At 39.7% G+C, this 17,844-nt stretch overlaps 1 protein-coding gene across 3 annotated transcripts; it reads left to right on the top strand.

Annotated features, from left to right (window-relative positions):
• The first annotated feature begins 697 nt into the window (after positions 1 to 697).
• Positions 698 to 17,374, top strand: vegfab (vascular endothelial growth factor Ab). 3 transcript variants are annotated; one of them, XM_030721263.1, is made up of 8 exons: positions 698 to 1,330; positions 3,269 to 3,311; positions 4,931 to 5,127; positions 6,010 to 6,086; positions 8,298 to 8,330; positions 12,393 to 12,467; positions 14,264 to 14,407; positions 15,679 to 17,374. In XM_030721263.1, exons 1-8 carry the CDS (start codon positions 1,277 to 1,279, stop codon positions 15,698 to 15,700), a joined length of 645 nt encoding a protein of 214 aa, XP_030577123.1. In that variant the 5' UTR covers positions 698 to 1,276; the 3' UTR covers positions 15,701 to 17,374. The 3 variants fall into 3 exon arrangements, with proteins under 3 accessions (XP_030577123.1, XP_030577124.1, XP_030577125.1); XM_030721264.1 differs by lacking the exon at positions 12,393 to 12,467 and having other exon boundaries at positions 15,679 to 17,373; XM_030721265.1 differs by lacking the exons at positions 14,264 to 14,407; positions 15,679 to 17,374 and having other exon boundaries at positions 10,647 to 12,521.
• The last annotated feature ends 470 nt before the right edge of the window (positions 17,375 to 17,844 follow it).

The raw sequence follows: 17,844 nt of genomic DNA, 5'->3' as shown, positions 1-17,844 counted from the left end.
CGTCCTCGTTTCTTATTGTCCTGATGTTTGAAAAAATTAAAATAGACAGGTGTTGTGTCAAAAAAGTGTTCTCCTGCCAAAAAGTGATTTCCGGTATTAGCCAAAAAGAAATGATTGCCGGTATTTTAACCGTTGTAAATGACTTGTTGCCTATACGCTGTTAAATATATGCCAAACATATCTCGTCTGAATATCAAGTCATTTTGAGACTGAAAGAACATTAATGTGACAAGGTTGAAGCTGCAATTAGTTTTTTTTTTTTTTTTTTTTTTTGCACAGTGACTTTTACATATCCTTTAGGTTAAAAGGGTTTGACATTAAAAATGTCTCCCCCTTTCCCCCCCAAGAGAGATCTGTCCAGGGGGGGGCAGCACAATTCGCAAAAAATATAACAGTATTATTAAAAAATAATAAGCGGCTAAAAAGGACTGGATTGATTATAATATAGAGCACAGAGTAGGTGCAATAATGCAGAGTCACGAAGATACTTGCAGAACGGGTCATACCTTAATTTTAAATAGTACCTCTTCGTAAATCCTGCTGATTGCAGCCTTTTCACCAATATAAGCATTTAGACATTAAAAAGCAGGCGATCAGGGCAACCTCAACGTAGCCCATTAGTGCAGCGTGACTATAGGACACGCCTACCATATACTTCCATTCACTCCCTTTCACTCCCCGCTGACGGCAATTTTTGCACAGTACTGAGGAGCGACGCAGACGGAAGAGGACGCTTTTTTAGATGAGCTGTGATGATACCGGGATCAGCCGGGCAAAAAAGACAAAAGTTGTTCGCCACGATTAACTGACACTGCGGTTTCCTTTTTCACTGAACATCAGCCTCGTACACGGGTTCAAGTTTCAAATGGACAGACACTTGAAGACGGTTGGCTCAACAAGCATGGGATTATTTCTGTAATGTGGATTGCTATTCCCTTGCACGAAAATAAAGATTTGCTGCGGAACAATGTGAGACGTTTTGCATCTTGGGTTCTCGTGTTTCTGGATATCTTGAAAATAATTGGCAACAGCTGAGACAAAAAGAAGAAGAAGAAGAAGAAAAAGTAGTAGTTAATACGCGAAGGATTGTATTCTTGGGACCAGCATGGATTTGCTTTTACAACCCCCTGCCCTTTTAGAGAAGTTTTAGCCGGTCCTCTTGTATTTGTATTATCCCACTTGTGAACTTGATGTTAAAGAGAACAAAAAGCCTCATCTGGCTTGTTGAATTTTAAAAACAAAGATCTTCTGCCCTTTGGATTGGATTTCAAACACCATGAACTTTATTGACAGTTTGACACTATTATTTTTGACGCTGTCAGCTGTCAAGGTGAGTGTTTCGGACAGCAAACTGACCCATAAAGAGACCTCGGTTTGAGAAATGTAGTGACTGGTCATTAATATGTAGCTTGCCCTTGTCTTTCCCCTGGCTAGGTCACCCCTCGTGTTTAAACAAGCTGAAATGTTTAGTGGCTTTTGGGGAGATTTAAACAGCCATTACGCAAAACTGGCATTGTATAAACGTAGCCCACACAGACTCTGGGGGGTGGTGCGCCCTTTTTTTGTACTGTAAATCTACGATAAGTGACGACTTTTAAATAATCTTAAGTTTGACGTTGGGTGATTGCAGGCCTGCTCCAAAACCACCTTGGAGATATTATTACGCTTTAAAGGCGCAGTGGCTCCATTCTGAATTAGGGCTTGTGAGCAGGTTCACTACCGGCACTCTTGCTTTCTGCTTCAAGAGGCTCTAGTTCTCGAACTGGAATTTAACCATTAATTCCAGTAGTGACCGAGAATCACTTCCCCCCCAGATTAATCAACCGAACTGGTGGGATTTTAAGAGCGCTTTAGTGCCCACTGTAAATCGTTTTTATATAATCATTAATCAACTGCTGTATGGCTTTGAGCAAAGGTTTCAAGGTGAAAAAAAAAATACCAACTCAGTAGGAGGCTGCGTGTTTTCCTGTAACATGATTGGACTTTGTAGGATTATAACACCACTTTCAAAAAAGCCTTTGCTTCCTTTGGTTTCCGGCGGCAACATAGCTCCTCTCGCGAGCATCCCGGCATAATAAGACTGGTGGTCCAGTTAAGTGTTTATTTAACTAACTGGACCACTTAATGACAGTTAAGCCTCCCCAATCAACGCTGAACTCTATATGGATGAAACCTCAAATGCTCATTTAACAGTGGGCATATCATCACTCGGTTTAAGAGCCGGCGTTGGCGGCCTGACACCCATACATTAATGCATAGAGCTTTTGGGGGGCTGGGGTCTCTCGGCCCACAAGGTTGGACCCTCTCACGCCACCCAAAGGGGGTGGGGCCTGCTAACAAACCGACCTTCTTTTTTTTGTCCCCCCGCCTCTTTTCTCCTTTCATTAAGAAATAGAAAAGAGTTGCTTATCTCCAAATGCCGGCTCACTCAGCACACGCCATATCTCATGCAACATTGGTGAGATATTGCGCGAGTTGCGCGTGCTCCTACGTGGAAAAAAAAATGGGAGAGGGAAGGGCTGTGCGTGCGTGCGTGTGTGTGTGTGTGTGTGTGTGGAGACGAGACAGCATTGTGCGTAACGAACGAGTGGAAAGTTGCCAAAAAAAAAAAAAAAAAAATCCTTTGTGGCCCAACTGGTGTGGTGACAGCTACCCCCTGTGAGGGGAAAGTAACAGGCTGAAATTCTTGCCGGCTTTAATGGCAGCGGTTATTAATCCGTGCTGCCGGGAAGCAGTGGAGCCACATAATAAAGGTTTGGTAACTGAAACTAAACAGCGATGTCGAAGTTTATGAAGTTTGGTCACGTAGTTGATGTGGCTGAACTTAGATCAGATTGTCTGACACGCTGTGCCTTTGACCAAACATTTGCCCATATAAGACCTTACGCACTCCATACATATAAGTTATAATTAGACTACAAGCAGCCTAATTAAAGAATTGCATCTTGGGATATTTTTATTTCAAAAATAGCTATTGCTACCTCATGAATGAACATCTGTACAATGTTCTATAGAACCTTGTTATTATAACTATATAAGTACTTAAACCTTTAAATCTCATTTCACGCTATACTGTGTGTAGGTCAGCCATTGATAAGAGGTGTGTTTGTGTGGTTTTCATATTTTGGCAGTGGTCAACAGAAATGTCATAATGTAAATATGTCTTTTGCACAACCGTGGATAAGTAAGGGGCATGACGAGGGTTATACCAAGTTCTTGCATAATCTACTGTAGCTAACAGCATGCTTTTTTTTTCTTTTTCTTGCAGAGTGCCCACATACCGAAGGAAACAGAAAGAGGTCCACATAACGGTAGGTGTCCCGCAGGGCACCGTGGGAATACAGTCTGTGCTGGGCTCTCTGGTTGGCAAACAGCCAATAAAAGAAAGGGCTGGTTTGAATTTCACCTTGACATTAAAGGAAATTTGTTGCCTCCTAGTGGACAACTTTGTCATTTGACCCCTCTAGAGAATTATCCAGGAATTATTTCCATTTTTTTTTTAAACAAAGCCAAAAAAAAAGAGCTGTTTCATCTCTAAATCGTACCCACTGGCCATGTTCATCCTGAACAGCATTCCTCCTTGATTGTGGTTAAGCTGGGGAAATGTTATAGAGACCAGACTCTTTTATAGAAAGGAATGTCACCCTCTTGGCCCAAAGTTGCATTTTGCACAATCCCAGCATTGCCCAATATAAATTGGACAATCAGAAGCTGAACTTCGTGATATTGTTCAGGCCCGGCATGTTTGGTTTGGCTTCCCAGAGGGCTTTCAGTCCGGGGTTGTTTTAGGTCCAGTAATGCACTGAGTGATGTTCTGGAGGTGTTGCCGGTCTGTGTGCTAACATCTTTCTCAAGAGCAGAACTCCTGCAAAGACTCAGTGACAGGAGGTGGAGGGGAAGGGGGGGGTGGGGGTAGAGTGAAGGTGAAAAGCAGAAGACAGGCTATTATTTTACAGCTTTAGGCAATGTGGATTATAATTGGGCAAAAGCAGCGCTATAAAAAAAATGGGGTGTCATTGGCATTGGACAGCAGTGATTCCAAGTCAGGGCACATGTACCCCAGGGGGATACTTCTGTAGTTACTCGTGGAAAGATTAGCAATGTTTTTAAAAAAAAAAAATTTCAGGTTATTTTCTGATATATTGTAAGTTTGAGTTACTTAGTCAAACTGTTGAGATTATAACCCGAAATTATGACTTATGTATTGCAAGCTTACATAGAAAAAACTATAAATAAGAGTGAAGGATCCTGCTGACTGGCATGTGAGGGGGGGTGGCAGATAAATTTGAGGGTCATACACACGTGGATGGGGCTTATTAACTTAACGTAATGGATAGACTGTTAAAACTGTAATGAGCAGGTAAAACGAGTGAATGAGTGGCTGAAATAGTAACCAAATCATTATGGATAAAAACTTGAGACTGTTCTCTAACTGATGAATGGCAAGCTAAAAGTAATCACATGGATTAATTGGTAAGCTGAGAGTAGTCCGGATCTAATGAGCTCAAATAAACACATTTGAAAACAAGAGCTGGTGTTGATGAAGGGGTTCTTGAGTCCACTCCCGAAGTGAAAAGTGAAAAGGGTTGGGAACACCGACATAGAGGAGCACTTGTTAATTTCAGTGAGGAATTACATAAGTGTGTTTAAAAGTAGGTCAGTCTGCATTTGATTGTAGACACAAAGTGCTACTCAATGGAATAACACAAACTAAAACGTGTGTGTGCATGTACATGTTTTGTGTTTTGTTGTGAGCCTGCCAATTTTTCATTCACATCCCTGTTTAGGTGTGTGTGTGTGTGTGTGTGTGTGTGTGTGTGTGTGTGTGTGTGTGTGTGTGTGTGTGTGTTGTCATATTCAGGAGTGAGTCATATAGACCATGGCTCCTCTGCCATTTTCTAACTGTGTACACTGTGGCTCTGTCTCGCAGTGATCCCTCTGATGGAGGTATACAACAAGAGTTTGTGTCAGCCTCGGGAGCTTCTGGTGGAAATTCTGCAGGAATATCCGGACGAAGTGGAGCACATCTTCATCCCATCGTGTGTCGTTTTAACGCGCTGTGCTGGCTGCTGCAATGACGAGATGCTGCAGTGCACGCCGACATCCACGTATAACGTTACAATGGAGGTCAGCAGCACATTATGCACCAGTAATACCTGAGACTGAGCTGTGGTTTTTAGCCAGGGGTATGTCTGTATCCTAATTGAACACCCAAAGCCTTTATTTTTGCACAGATGTCAAGCTAAGGAGGCGCACAGGCTATACAAGTATCTGTCCGATCAGCTCAGAGTCCTAATGGAGCTTAGCATAAAAGCCCTTTCAGCCTGCCCAAGTGCACGTAGCTCAAAGGCTGCTTAGGTGTGACCTTTGGGCAAAAATGAACCCTATTGTTGCACGCTGAAGAGGTGCCCTATTTTGATTTTAATCTTTGCTCCTATGAGAGACTGTGCAAAACTCTGGATAACTGTGTCTCTATGTATTGTTTCAGGGATTTTTTTTTTTTTTTTACTTAATTTTTAGTTTCAGACAATTTTAACATCTTAAGACCCATAGTTTTGCTTATTCCCAATACCTTTATATCTCTCTACACATGAATACCACAGCTAGTAGTTAGTGTCTCTCAGTTTTTGGTCATCTGGACACCCTTGAACTATCTAATCGTCTGAGGAGAAGGATAAGAAACCACTTTTTTTTTTTCTAGAAACTCCTCAAATTCCTGAAGTTGGCAGGCATGACAGATTGAGATATTCATTCCTGTTGAATTCATACAGATTTTTTTTTTTTTTTTTGTCATCTGGTCTTAATATCAACACATCTGACTAATGTAAATTTTCAGATGTTTATCTTTGACTTTTCTGTATCATATTATCTGCATTTGGATCCAGTTGGATCTGCCTTTGTCTGTTCTTCTGGTACTCTGGCTTTAACTTGAGGAACAGTGAAAAAGACTGAATATTTGGAAATAGACTGGCATGTATTTCATATATTTTTTCCCTCTTTCTTTTACAGATTAAAAGAATTAATCCCAGAAGGCAACAAAATGATATTTTCATGAGTTTTACAGAACACAGCGCATGTGAGTGTAGGTAAGAAACCTTGAACACACGCTCATATCCACACAAAACACAGCCAGACATTATTGCAGGCATATCACTGCACCTTTGTGGAGCAGAGTGGAAGTTGGCTAAGCACGTCATGTAAAGTTATTGTTTGAAATTTTCATCTGACACATTCAACAGATACATATCACCTTAATCCATATCTTATCTTTGCTTCCTTCACTTCGCTGAGCCCAAAAAAGCCTGAGCAGGTTTGAACAGATCACAGCAGACATCCTCCATGCTGCTTAAATTCATCTTCATTCCTCCGAGTACAAAGTTTCCTAAAACCGTGTTTACCTCTGTGACATGTGGAGGTCATTCCTTGGTTCATAGCTTAGATATAGGTCTGTGAGATAAGTATTGTGAAGTGCCATTTCCATTTTACTCAGGCAGAATCTAGAATCAGTCCCATGCATTTCCACCACACACAAAAAAAAAACAACTGCTGCCTCACAGTACCATATTTTTGTTTGGAGCAAGACAAATATGCAGTGTGTAGATTCTATCCATCCAATTTTCTTTCCATGGAAAGTACCCCAGCTTCTGCTACGTATTGCTACAAAATGCTATTAAAGTTTTGCGCAAGATTCTGTTTGCCAAACCTGTCAAAATTTGGTCTGCATTGGTGGAAACCAGGTATACGTGGCCTCTATTTGTTAGATTCTATATTCAGATGGCTCAGATGTGTCCTTGTCTTAGGCTAGGTTGTGTCACAGTCTCTTACAGACTGTTCAGAGACAAGGCTAAGTGTGAGTGGCATTGCCAGCGCAGTCTAATGGATCCAGTCAGTTTGCTGCTGTTTCACTGTGACTGGCAGAAATAGGTGGCATCCAAAAGTGAAACAAACAGCATTAGTGTGGCTTAACATTAACATTAACATAAACTATGTCTAATTTTTTTTTCTTGTCACCTTTGTTGCTGTGTCCTGCTGTCATAAATTAGTAAACTTTGACATAATCCCCAAGGGTAGGTGATATGCGTCAGCCTCTCACATTTCAGTAAAACCATCAAGGAAGCAGACATTGCAAGTATTGAGCGTTGGCTGAAGGCTGAGTTGAGTAGCTCGTTTTTTTATTTTATCTCCTGTTGAAGCCGCATGTTTTAACTTTTAAGTTTTCCTGGTGGGACTCAAACCTCAGAATAAAAATTCAGGGGCTGCTATCAATCCACATACTTCTGTTTTAGCAGCCAGTCTTTCAGGGCTTCCAGCATCCAGTGTAGTTGGTGGATATCTGCACCAAGATCTCTTTTTACAGCAGTTGGTTAAGTTTATGACTGCAGATCAAAAAATTGTCATCCAGTGATCGCTGATGGTGCTGACATAGCATTTTAGCAAATGCAATCCCTCTTTTGCTCTCCATGGACTGTTTCCTGCATACAACCAAAGCCTGCACAGATGTGATTGGCCCTTAGAATTCAGGCACACGTAAAGGAAAAAGAAAAGCTTTGCCAACAACTTCATACGTCATTCGCAGACATACCTGCAGATACAAAAATATTTACACTAAACACAGGTGGCAGGACAAACTATAACCTAATCTAACTTTCTTTAATGTGGAGTAGTTTGCTTATAAGTAAAGAATTTGAAACCTCCTTTAACTACCTGAACAGATTTCAGTGTATGTTGTCAACACTAGAGCACACAACATGTCTGCATTACATTAGCTGAGTTACCTTCAGCTAATGTAAAGTACATGCAAACACACATACTGTGAGGCTTTAGCCAGCCTGTGTAATCTCATTGCACAACTTGGCAAACAGTCTATTACCTTGCAGGAAACACTGTTTCCGAACACTCTGGAATAATTGTTGCCTCCAGATATGCCAGCAACTCCACACTGTTATTGGCTGAGTTGTCACATTCTGTAGATGACAAGTGAAACAAACCTGCCAAAATGCAATCTTTAGTTGTGTTTGGGTGGATCCATCAGTGAATACACTCCATGCACTGCATGATTTCCCAGCCAAACTGTTTCACTTTAACAGTTCCGGATGCCAGATATTTGAAATGAAAAACCAGATTTATCATAGGTTCTGGTAAAGGACTGTGATGTAATGTGATTTGAATAGATTCATGTGATTCCACCCATGATGACAATAAGCCCCTAGTCCCTGATGATCTTGATAAGTATCTGTTTACCGGCAAACAGTTGACGCTGTGATCTAATGTCATGTTGTTTTGTTTCTGCCTTTCAGGTTAAAGAAAGAAGTGAAAGAAAAGAAAGAAAAGTGAGTAGAGCGCTCTTTCTGCATGGAGATTGTGATTTGGGTGGAAAACAATAGAGACTTGAGATTTGATCTTTTTCCTGTTTGTCTTGCCAACAATCATTTGTCTGCCACTCTCAACCTTCCTGAAATTATACTAAAGCTCCTTTTGAACATAAATGATGTGCCTGTTATTTTCCCACTCCTGTTTCCTGTTTGTACTTTTTCATATTAAATAAAAAAAAAAAACAAACACAAAAATGCAGATAAAGAATCCAAAAACAATAATATGTTCAAACCCTCAGTGAACAAGCAACATGAGATCATTCCGCAGGGAGCACAAATTATTATCATGTTGTTCTCAGATAATAAATGCGAGGAATACCAGCTAATCCCACTCAGGTCAATGAGTGACACTTGATGAGTTCATTGCTCTTGCAAACCTGTCCTTTACACCTTTCCCACCTTTTCTATCTCGTTTTTGCATTCCTCTCTTTCTTCTTTACTGTTTTAATCCCACTTGACTTCTGCAACTCTGGTTTCTGACTGCTCTGATATAGATAAGTGTTTTTGAAGGCCTGTTAAAAGTGTGTGTTTATAGTCCTATCTTGAGTGATCCTCCCTTCGAATGCTACAGAAGTCAGTGTGCTAAGGGTCGTTAAACTCTTTAATCCTCTTTCTGTGAGTTGATATTTTTCCATTGCGGGGTTGTCGCTGGTCGTGTTTTGTTTCTATGTCAGGCCGTCTGTCATATAGATAAGCGGTAGCTGCGTGACCTCCTTGACCCTTGCTTTAACTGTTTTTGCAAGTGTGGCTTTGGTGGTGTTCTTCTTTAAAGTAACGGTTATTTTTTTCCGTTTCTGATATTTGGATATTTGGCTTTAACGTGACACTAACTTCTCTACAGTGAGAACTCTCAGAGATTCTGTTAGGGTGAATCATCCTGCTGAGGTTGTGAAACTAGTTAACTATCAACGTCTCTATGGAAATTGTGTGGATTTTGCACTTACAACACGTCAGCTTCATCCTGTTCCACAGACTAGATGCTCTATATATCAATCAGTACCAAATGGGGCTTACTTGGCCCTATTCATGACATCTGCAGTCTGTGATGCATATACATGGCATTTCGCTGAGTCAAAATCGTATTTTTAGCCATGCTCACAGCGTGGCTGTAGTGATAGTAATGACAGTCTCTTTTCAGTTTGGCAGTCCATCCACAATGTTCCCCAAACTGAAAATTCTCTACAATTATGGAATTATTATTGCATTTTTTTTTTACAGAAACCTATGATCCGTTGAGGATTAATTCTGACTTTGTTGGTCCTCTGACTTTTTCTCTCACACTGAGTTTCACATTTATGGTTGGATTGGGAGAAAAACAGCAAATGGTAGATAGTCATAAAATTTTATACACATCCATTGTCTGGTGATAGTCTGCAGAAAATCATTTGATTCTCCCCCAATCATTCATATAGCACCATCAATATCACTTGCTTTGTATTATGAATAAATATTTCCATAACTAACAATACATCCACCAGCCTGGACATACTGCTAATTAGCTAATGTTAGCATGCTAACACACTAAACTAAGGTTAAATAGCCATTTTCCTAGCTACACATCAACATGTTAGCATTGTCATTGTGAGCAAGTTACCATGCTGATGCTTGCAAAGCACTGCTGTGCTGAAGTTAAACCTCACAGAGCTGTTAGCATGGCTGCAACCTCTTATGGCCCTGATACACTGAAATTTGCTTTGCCCATCCATAAGGTAGCTTGGCGTCAAGTGCAGAACTTACAGGTGGAAAGACAGCTGTAAAATAGCGAAAGATTCAGTCAAATAATAAACCAACACTGAAAATCCAATATTTTCACTGCACTACCAGCTTTTGTAGACTCAACAGCAAAACCTACTGATGTGGGGCAGAATTAAAGCTTTAAAATTAAAAAAAAAGTTCCTTCAAGAAAAGCATTTGTCAAACAAAAAAGCAGAAACTTTATTTTTAAAATTATCTGCCAAAGTGCAACAAGTGAGGGGGGAAAAAAAACTATAAAGTTATGTTAAAAAGGAAGTTTTACAGGACTGTATGCAGTCGTATGACAAACTAAGTACACCCTGCCACATGAATTAAGAGAGTAAGTAGCAGCCAAGTGCTGATACTGAAATGTAGTAAAGTCATTGATAAAGAGTTAATCAGCCACATTTGTTGATTATTAGTTAATTGAAAATTAATTGATAATTAGCGTGTGAGCACCTTTTTAAAAGCAGAAGTTTTGGCAGTTTTCTGGTCTGGAACATTCAGCTATGTGTTAACACAATGCCACAATCTTCCTAGGAGTGGACGTCCCAGTCAGCTCAACCCAAGCTCAGAGTCTGCAATGCTCAGAGAAACTGCAGATTCTACAGGCCTCAGTTAGCTTGTCTCTGCCTTGTTCTCTCTGAAAAGAACATGGCAGCACAGCTTGGGTGTGAAGAGTTGCATCTGAACAAACCACAAGACTTCTGGAACAATGTCCTTTGGACGGACGAGGCCAGAGTGGAGATGTTTGGCCATAATACACAGCACCACATTTGGAGAAAACCAAAAACAGCATATCAGCAGAAACGCCTCATACCAACTGGCAGGCATGTGGTGGAGGGGCTTTGCAGCCACGGGACCTGGGCACCTTGCAGTCATTGAGTCGACCATGAAGTCCTCTGTATACCAAAGTATTCTAGAGTCAAAGACGAGGCCATCCATTTGACAGCTAAAGCTTGGCCCAAAATGGGTCATGAAACAGGACAATGATCTCAAGCGCTCCACCAAATCTCCAGCAGAATGGCTGAAAAATAAAAGAATCAGGGCTGCAATGACGAAGTCCAGATCTCAGCCTGATTGAAATGATGTGCCAGGAACTTAAGAGAGCTGTGCGTAAACAAATGCCCTCAAATCTTAATGAACTGAAGCATGGTAGTAAAGAAGAGTGGACCAAAATTCCTTCACAATGTGAGGGACTGATAATGACTGCTTCAAGATATTGCTGCTAAAGATGGTTCTTGAATCATGGGGTGCACTTAGTTTTCACAGGACTTTATGCAGTCCTGTTAAAAACTTTCATTTTCACATGACTGTAAGCCTGACCCTGCAAGTGTATCATGTGAAAAACATTATACAATTGCAACGTTTTTATTTATTTATAGATTCTTCTTAATATTTAAACTATTTTGTATTTTTTTCTCACTTAGACAATAGAATCAGTGTACTTTATATACACTAGCCATGAATTTCAATAGACACTAGTAATCTTCATCGTTACTGTTGTGTTTAAGCAAATAAAAGTTGTCAGCATATCTAAATAAACTTTAGGCTGCAAAATTAAATCTGACTCGGCTTGTTAATAATGCATATGAAAACCAACCTATACTCCAGGTGCATGCTTTGTAAGCACATGCTGGCCTGTAAGTTGAGTCAGCAATTAAGAGTTGACCCAGATAGACTGAAAGATGCAGTTTTGGTGAAGTCCAGTTTCTTTTGTCCTCAATTCATCTGGGAAGTTTCCACCCTCCGCAGCTTTCAAACCAGCATACTCTTTCACTCTCTGCAGAGTCATTGTATCTATTATTTAAACACATATACATATCTTTTGAAGCCAGTTTGTGCAATGAAGGGATTTTGTCTAGGAATAGGTGATTATATTTACAAACTGCAAGATGTGCGGAAACATACAGTAGGCTGCTTTACTCTGGGTGTTTCTTGAGAAATCAGCGGGCATATGAGTGGTTGTTTCATCTTCTAAAAGCACCATTTGTAGATCATTTAACTCATGATGGTGTTAAGTTCTCAGCACACTCATTCAATTCACATCATTCCTCACTGAAGTAATTGGGATATGGTCCACAGACGTTAGAATCCCATATAAGTCAATCAGTAACAATAATAAAACTGTTTTTAAATAACTAATACTCTTGAATTGATACACATAAAAATGATTGCTATCAATTAATGTTGACCTTAGCAGTCATCATTTTGAGATTTTTAAGCACATGACTCTCATCAGTCTCTCAGGCATCTCTCTGCCTTGTTGTCCTGTCTCTCTTGCAGAAAATCCCGGACAGGCAGGGGTAAAGGCCAAAAGAGAAAACGAAAGAAAACCCCTGAAAAAACAATTCATGATGCGTATGTCAGCTCTGCCTTCTCCACCTACCTGCACCTGAGTGTTGCGCTTCTCATAATTAAGCTAATCTGGGAGGAGTTATTTTGCCCCTTTTAATTTGTACCATTTTAATTTGCTCATCAGCCCCATCAATTAGCATGTTTCTTCGGTGTGGTGTCCTAACGTTGTCTCATCAGCCATGTCCTAAATATTCAGAATCCTAGACTGTATATAAAAGATGTACACAGTTTTCGGGTTTGAAGATCTTCCACTGTGGAAATTCTTCAAACCTGTATTCTTTCTAAAATGGCCAGCAGGGAGCTTTTAGCTGTCCAGCTTCATAGTCAGATTTGTTCTTCACTCGTTTTAATAAACCAGAATGACCCAAAAAAAAAAAAAGTCTTTGCTAATGAATGGATAATGTCATATTGGCTGTGTCCACCTTTTATATGCAGTTTAGAATATTAGAGTCTGAGCTGTCCCATTTGTGTTTTGCGAAGGTAGCTTCAGTAAAATTTTATATGAGAGACATTACTAGGGGTAATGCAGACTTGACCACATACCACCTTGCAAGAAATAAACATTAACTCATATCAAAACCTCAAAATCTCCATCTAATCTCCTCGTAACATGACCACGGCAATGTTTGCCTGATGTTTGGGACGAGATACAGCATTGTGTCATTTAGAACAGCAAAAACCTGGGGTTCGAATTGGCTGTGACTTCTTGTCAGATAGCTCTTTTCATTATTTATAATCGACATGTTTAAAGGAGCCGGAATACGCGGATCTTAGATCAGCTGTTAGCTTGTAACATGAACCTCCTACCTACTTAAACTGATCACAGATCAACCAGCATGGCTTTGCCAACTGGCTCGTACTGTTCTGGTATCTGTGCTGGGATCACCGGGGTTGTAATCATAGTCATGTCTTCAGTGTTGAGTCTGTGCTGCTTTGCTGTGTCTCGTGCCTGTCTCCTTTCCCCACTTTGTTCTTTTCATCTTTACAAACTGTTTTTTGCTATCCTGTGCTTAATGCTGGTACTTTTTATGTAATGTGAAGATATGAGTGATTGCTATCTATTGCTTGTTTTCTTTTTTTTTTTTCAGCAAATTGTTTAGCAAGGACTGTTTTTTATTTCTTTGTTTGCCTGCCTTTGTCTCTGAAACCATAAAAAAACTAATATTTTATTCAAAAATAATATAACGAGATCATGTTTCTTCAGTGTTCACAATGTGAATAGACTCCTGTCTGTATGTTCATTTGTAATTTGTACATTGAGATGTCAATGAAGTATCTGGGCCTTCACCTGCGGAGAATTGTAATGACTTTCAGGCTTTTGTTTTGATTTCATGTCTGTCTGTGGGGAAACATAGTCCTCGGTTTTCCTTCAATAAAAACAAATCTTTCCTAACAGTGCATCAAACAGACCCTTGAGTCTTCTTTAAGAGTTTAGAGTGAGAGTGAGAAGTGCGCTGTCACTGACCCGCACTTTAAAGCCATATGTTGCTTTGTGATGCATGAACTGGTCTCAAGCTTTGCTAACTGCATGTCTAACACATATTGTTCATTAAGGAGAGACCGAATCAACTAGGCAAGGATGGGATGGGGCCAGGGGGGTCAATTCTACTGCTTGACTTTCTGCCTGCTCTGTGGGACCCTGTGAGCAATACTAGACAACTGTCACATGCAGAACAAGTTGGCAGTGGCTTGGAGGAAAAACTGGAAGGGTTGACCTGAGGGTGACCTTTCTTAAGGGTGATAATGGTACAGTGTGATAATCTGCCTCTCCTTCTTCCTCCCCATCTCTCTCTGTCCAGTGTTTGTGAGCCGTGTTGCGATCAGTGCTCAGAGCGGCGAAAGCGTTTGTTTGTACAGGATCCTGCAACCTGCCGGTGCTCGTGCAAACACACGGACGAATACTGTAAAGAACGCCAGCTCGAGCTCAACGAGAGGACCTGCAAGTAAGTAAAACCGATAGAGGAAGTCTCAAAGTGGACTACCCATTTGCTGGACTCAATGGAAAAACCTATCTAGTATTTGAAATAACACAACCGACTAAAGATCCAACTGTAGTTTAACTTGGTAGCAGCCAGGATTCTGTCCATAGACTCCAATGGAAGCTTTTGCAGGTTCTCTCACGAGTACTGTCATAAAGTCGTCCCCTTAGAATTATAAGGTTCTATCTGCATTCTGACCAGTTTTGAGATATTAAATAATAGAACCTTATAATACCAATAACCTTTTTACTACCACAGGGATCACCGGTGATCCCTGTGGTAGTAAAAGGGTTAAAGCTTGATTTTGCAGACAAAACCATTTTGTTTTGTGAATAAAATGGCCAAAGTTGTATATAACTGAAAAAAAATCTCTTACATATTCTTGATTAGTGGTCATCGAATAAGAATATGACAATAAGTTAATTTAATCAAAAATGTCAGAACCTTATAATTCTATTTTGAAGTTTCACGAACAAAAAAACAAAAACAGGCTTGAAGCAAAATGTGTGTGAGTGTGTCTTGTAGTATGACCAAACGGACTGCTTTCCAACAAGAACGAGCTCCCACCTGTCACTCAAAAGTATCAAGGCTCCTAATAATGCATAGATTTAAGCTTAAAAATTAATCCGCCTACAGCTGTCATGAACTGTCATTAGCCCCATAGACTAAAAATGTTATTTGTACCAAGCTGTAAAAAACTTAATTTCTGCTGTTAAATTGAGCATTTTATCATTGGAGCCTATGGGACTGACTCAATGTTTGGAGCCAGTCCCAAGTGGCCATTTGAGGAACTGCAGTTTCTGGATAAATGCATGCTGAAGTATCAAACTCTAGCAGTTCTCCTAAACCCATTTCACTGTCTTTCAGCTTTTTTTTTTCCACTCACAATACTATCAGCACTGTTTACGACCTGATGTTTTCATCAATGATTATTCTAAGCAGTACCAAACTGCAGAATGACTCAACTGGTGACTAGGCAGAGACATTAGCAGCTAAAGAAAGGCACTGCTGCTGCTCTAAATGGCCAAACAGGTTGTCTGTGTAATATTTATAGCGCCTGGTTATATCAGTGCAAAAGCTGTTGGAGAACAGTAGGAGCTAAATAAATGCCACCATGCCTACATTTGTGTGAGTAAGACAAAAGAATTATAAATAGGTTGATTTTTTTTTTTTCCTGTTTGCTACAAATGTTTCTTGCTCTTACGATTCTTTTCTTTTTCTTTCTTGTTCCTTAGATGTGACAAGCCAAGAAGATGAGAGGAGTGGGCGCACCAGATGTACAAGATGAAGGAATATATTAGCGATACTTCACAGCACAGCACTTTGCGACCTTTGAACCGTAAGCTCTTCTTTTCAGTGGAAATCATTCCCCTTGGAGTGAAACAGAACAAAAAGACTGAACTGAAATTTCCTCCCACTGTATATCGGTGTGTACATAGACCACATTAAAAGAAAAAGAAAAAAAAAAGAATATACAGAATTGTTGCTGCTACTGTAATAATTAAGCCCATCATTTGTCAAAAAAGCAAAAATAGTTGGTTTTACATTTCTAACAGGCTTGCAGTGCAGGTGTAGTCTTATTTGTGAGTTCAATGTATACAATTACTTCACTGGATATGAGTCTACTGTGGTTGTGTGTCAATTATAACATGCAAAACCTCTCAATCTAAGATGTATTTAACTGCTAAAACCGTGGGTGAGACTGAAGATGATGTGGGCGTGATCTCTTTTCTAAAGTGATGGATGGACTTTTTTCTCTGACGATGTTTTGCCTTTTGGAGTAAAACAGCAGGACAAGCGGGACAGCTGAAGAGAAATCTTGAATCTGTCTCCTCGTGGTGTCACTTCCTTCTTCTGAGGACATTGCAGGACTGACTGAACTTTACACAGGTTCACTTCTCTGATCAGAGGAGACTCTGAGGTGCCATATACTTCTAAAGGGATACTGCTCATCAATATAGAGTTTTAATGTATTGCTGTGTCCTGCGAGAAAACCACTGTATGATTGATTCCATTTGAAAACTGTGCCTCACGAAAAAGTACTGCTTTTTAAATTATTATTTTGTTTGCATTTTTTCAGGAGTCTGTCAATTTTCAAAGTAGTTTTCTTAGATGTTGAACTCAATACAGAATCCATTGATTATACAGCTTCTCTAAACTTGTACATAATTAATAACCCTTTATGCCATAGTTCATTCTAGATAATTTATGTTATAGATTATTTTTCAGTATTCATACTACACATATTTAATTTGGTCTATTTATGTATGCAGTGTTATGTATCTGTGGCTGTCCTATCTCCCCATGTGTAAGGTCACTGATGGCTACTCTCATTTCTACAAAACAAAAATGCAACAACAAAAAAAAACACAAATGTATTTAACATTCCCTAAATGAATCATTTGTACTGATAACACCACCTCCTTTTCAACCCCTCTCATCTAAGGGTGTGGGTGCTGTGTAGAATTTTAACATATGTTAAACTTGTGTGCGAGTGTGAGTTTGTCTGCATGGATGAATGCAACACATCTGTGTAAAGTTAGTATTTAAGTAATTAGCGGATGTGTGTTTTGTCCGTTGTCCAAGAGGCAAATATAAATAAACTACTGCTTGCAGCTCAATACTACAACACCACCACCACCATTTTAAATCTGGATAACAATTTGCATACTTCTGTCATCAGTCTTAGAGCCCTAATTATTAGTTCTCTTTGTGTCTTCCTCACTATTAACGTGTTTTCTGTGTCTGTGTAAACAGTAAAGGATATTTATTTTCAAATCGTATTGTTTTATATAAAATAACCAAAAGGTTGCTGTGTTGTGGATGCTGTGTTTTTCGGAGCTTTAATTACGCAACAGTGTACTCCTGTTTTTGTGCAGCAAGGTGACGCTCGCACATCTGACAGTAACTGGGATAAAGCCGAAAAGAGGAATAACAAAATTCCTGCACACATTTTTATGAAAGACAAATATTCAGCCCAATGAATAAAATGGCACCTTTAAAGCACTATGCAATATTTTCATCTGTTAAATTGCATTATAGAGAACTGCAGTGGGGAAAATAAGTATTCGAAAATAAGTATTCGATCCCCTACTGAATTTGTTTGTTTGCTCACTTACCCAGAAATGAACAGTCTCATATTTTTACGGTGCTTTTATTTCAATGGAGAGCAACAGAATATTAACCAAAAATCTAGAAAAAACATTACATAAAAGTTATAAACTGTCTTGCACTTTTGTCACTGAGTGAAATAACTATTTGATCCCCAAGCAAAACATGACTTAGTAGTTGGTGGGAAAACCCTTGTTGACAAGCACAGCACAAGTTTCTTGGCTGCCGTTTGGCAAGTCAAAGCTTCAGCTCCTGCCACAGATTTTTTTTTTTAATGGGATTGAGGTCTG

The sequence above is a fragment of the Archocentrus centrarchus genome, chromosome 24 (genome assembly GCF_007364275.1).
Source record: "Archocentrus centrarchus isolate MPI-CPG fArcCen1 chromosome 24, fArcCen1, whole genome shotgun sequence".
Lineage (NCBI taxonomy): Eukaryota > Metazoa > Chordata > Actinopteri > Cichliformes > Cichlidae > Archocentrus > Archocentrus centrarchus.
The sequence above is the reverse complement of the archived record's forward strand: the minus strand, read 5'-3'. Positions and strand labels throughout refer to the sequence as shown.

Bases quoted from the DNA above. Each gene is read 5' to 3' on its own strand.
- vegfab (XM_030721263.1), top strand. From the start codon at position 1,277: ATGAACTTTATTGACAGTTTGACACTATTATTTTTGACGCTGTCAGCT. The intron at 3,312-4,930 runs GTAGGTGTCCCG...TCTGTCTCGCAG, and splicing joins AGAAAGAGGTCCACATAACG to TGATCCCTCTGATGGAGGTA. The intron at 12,468-14,263 runs GTATGTCAGCTC...CTCTCTGTCCAG, and splicing joins GAAAAAACAATTCATGATGC to TGTTTGTGAGCCGTGTTGCG.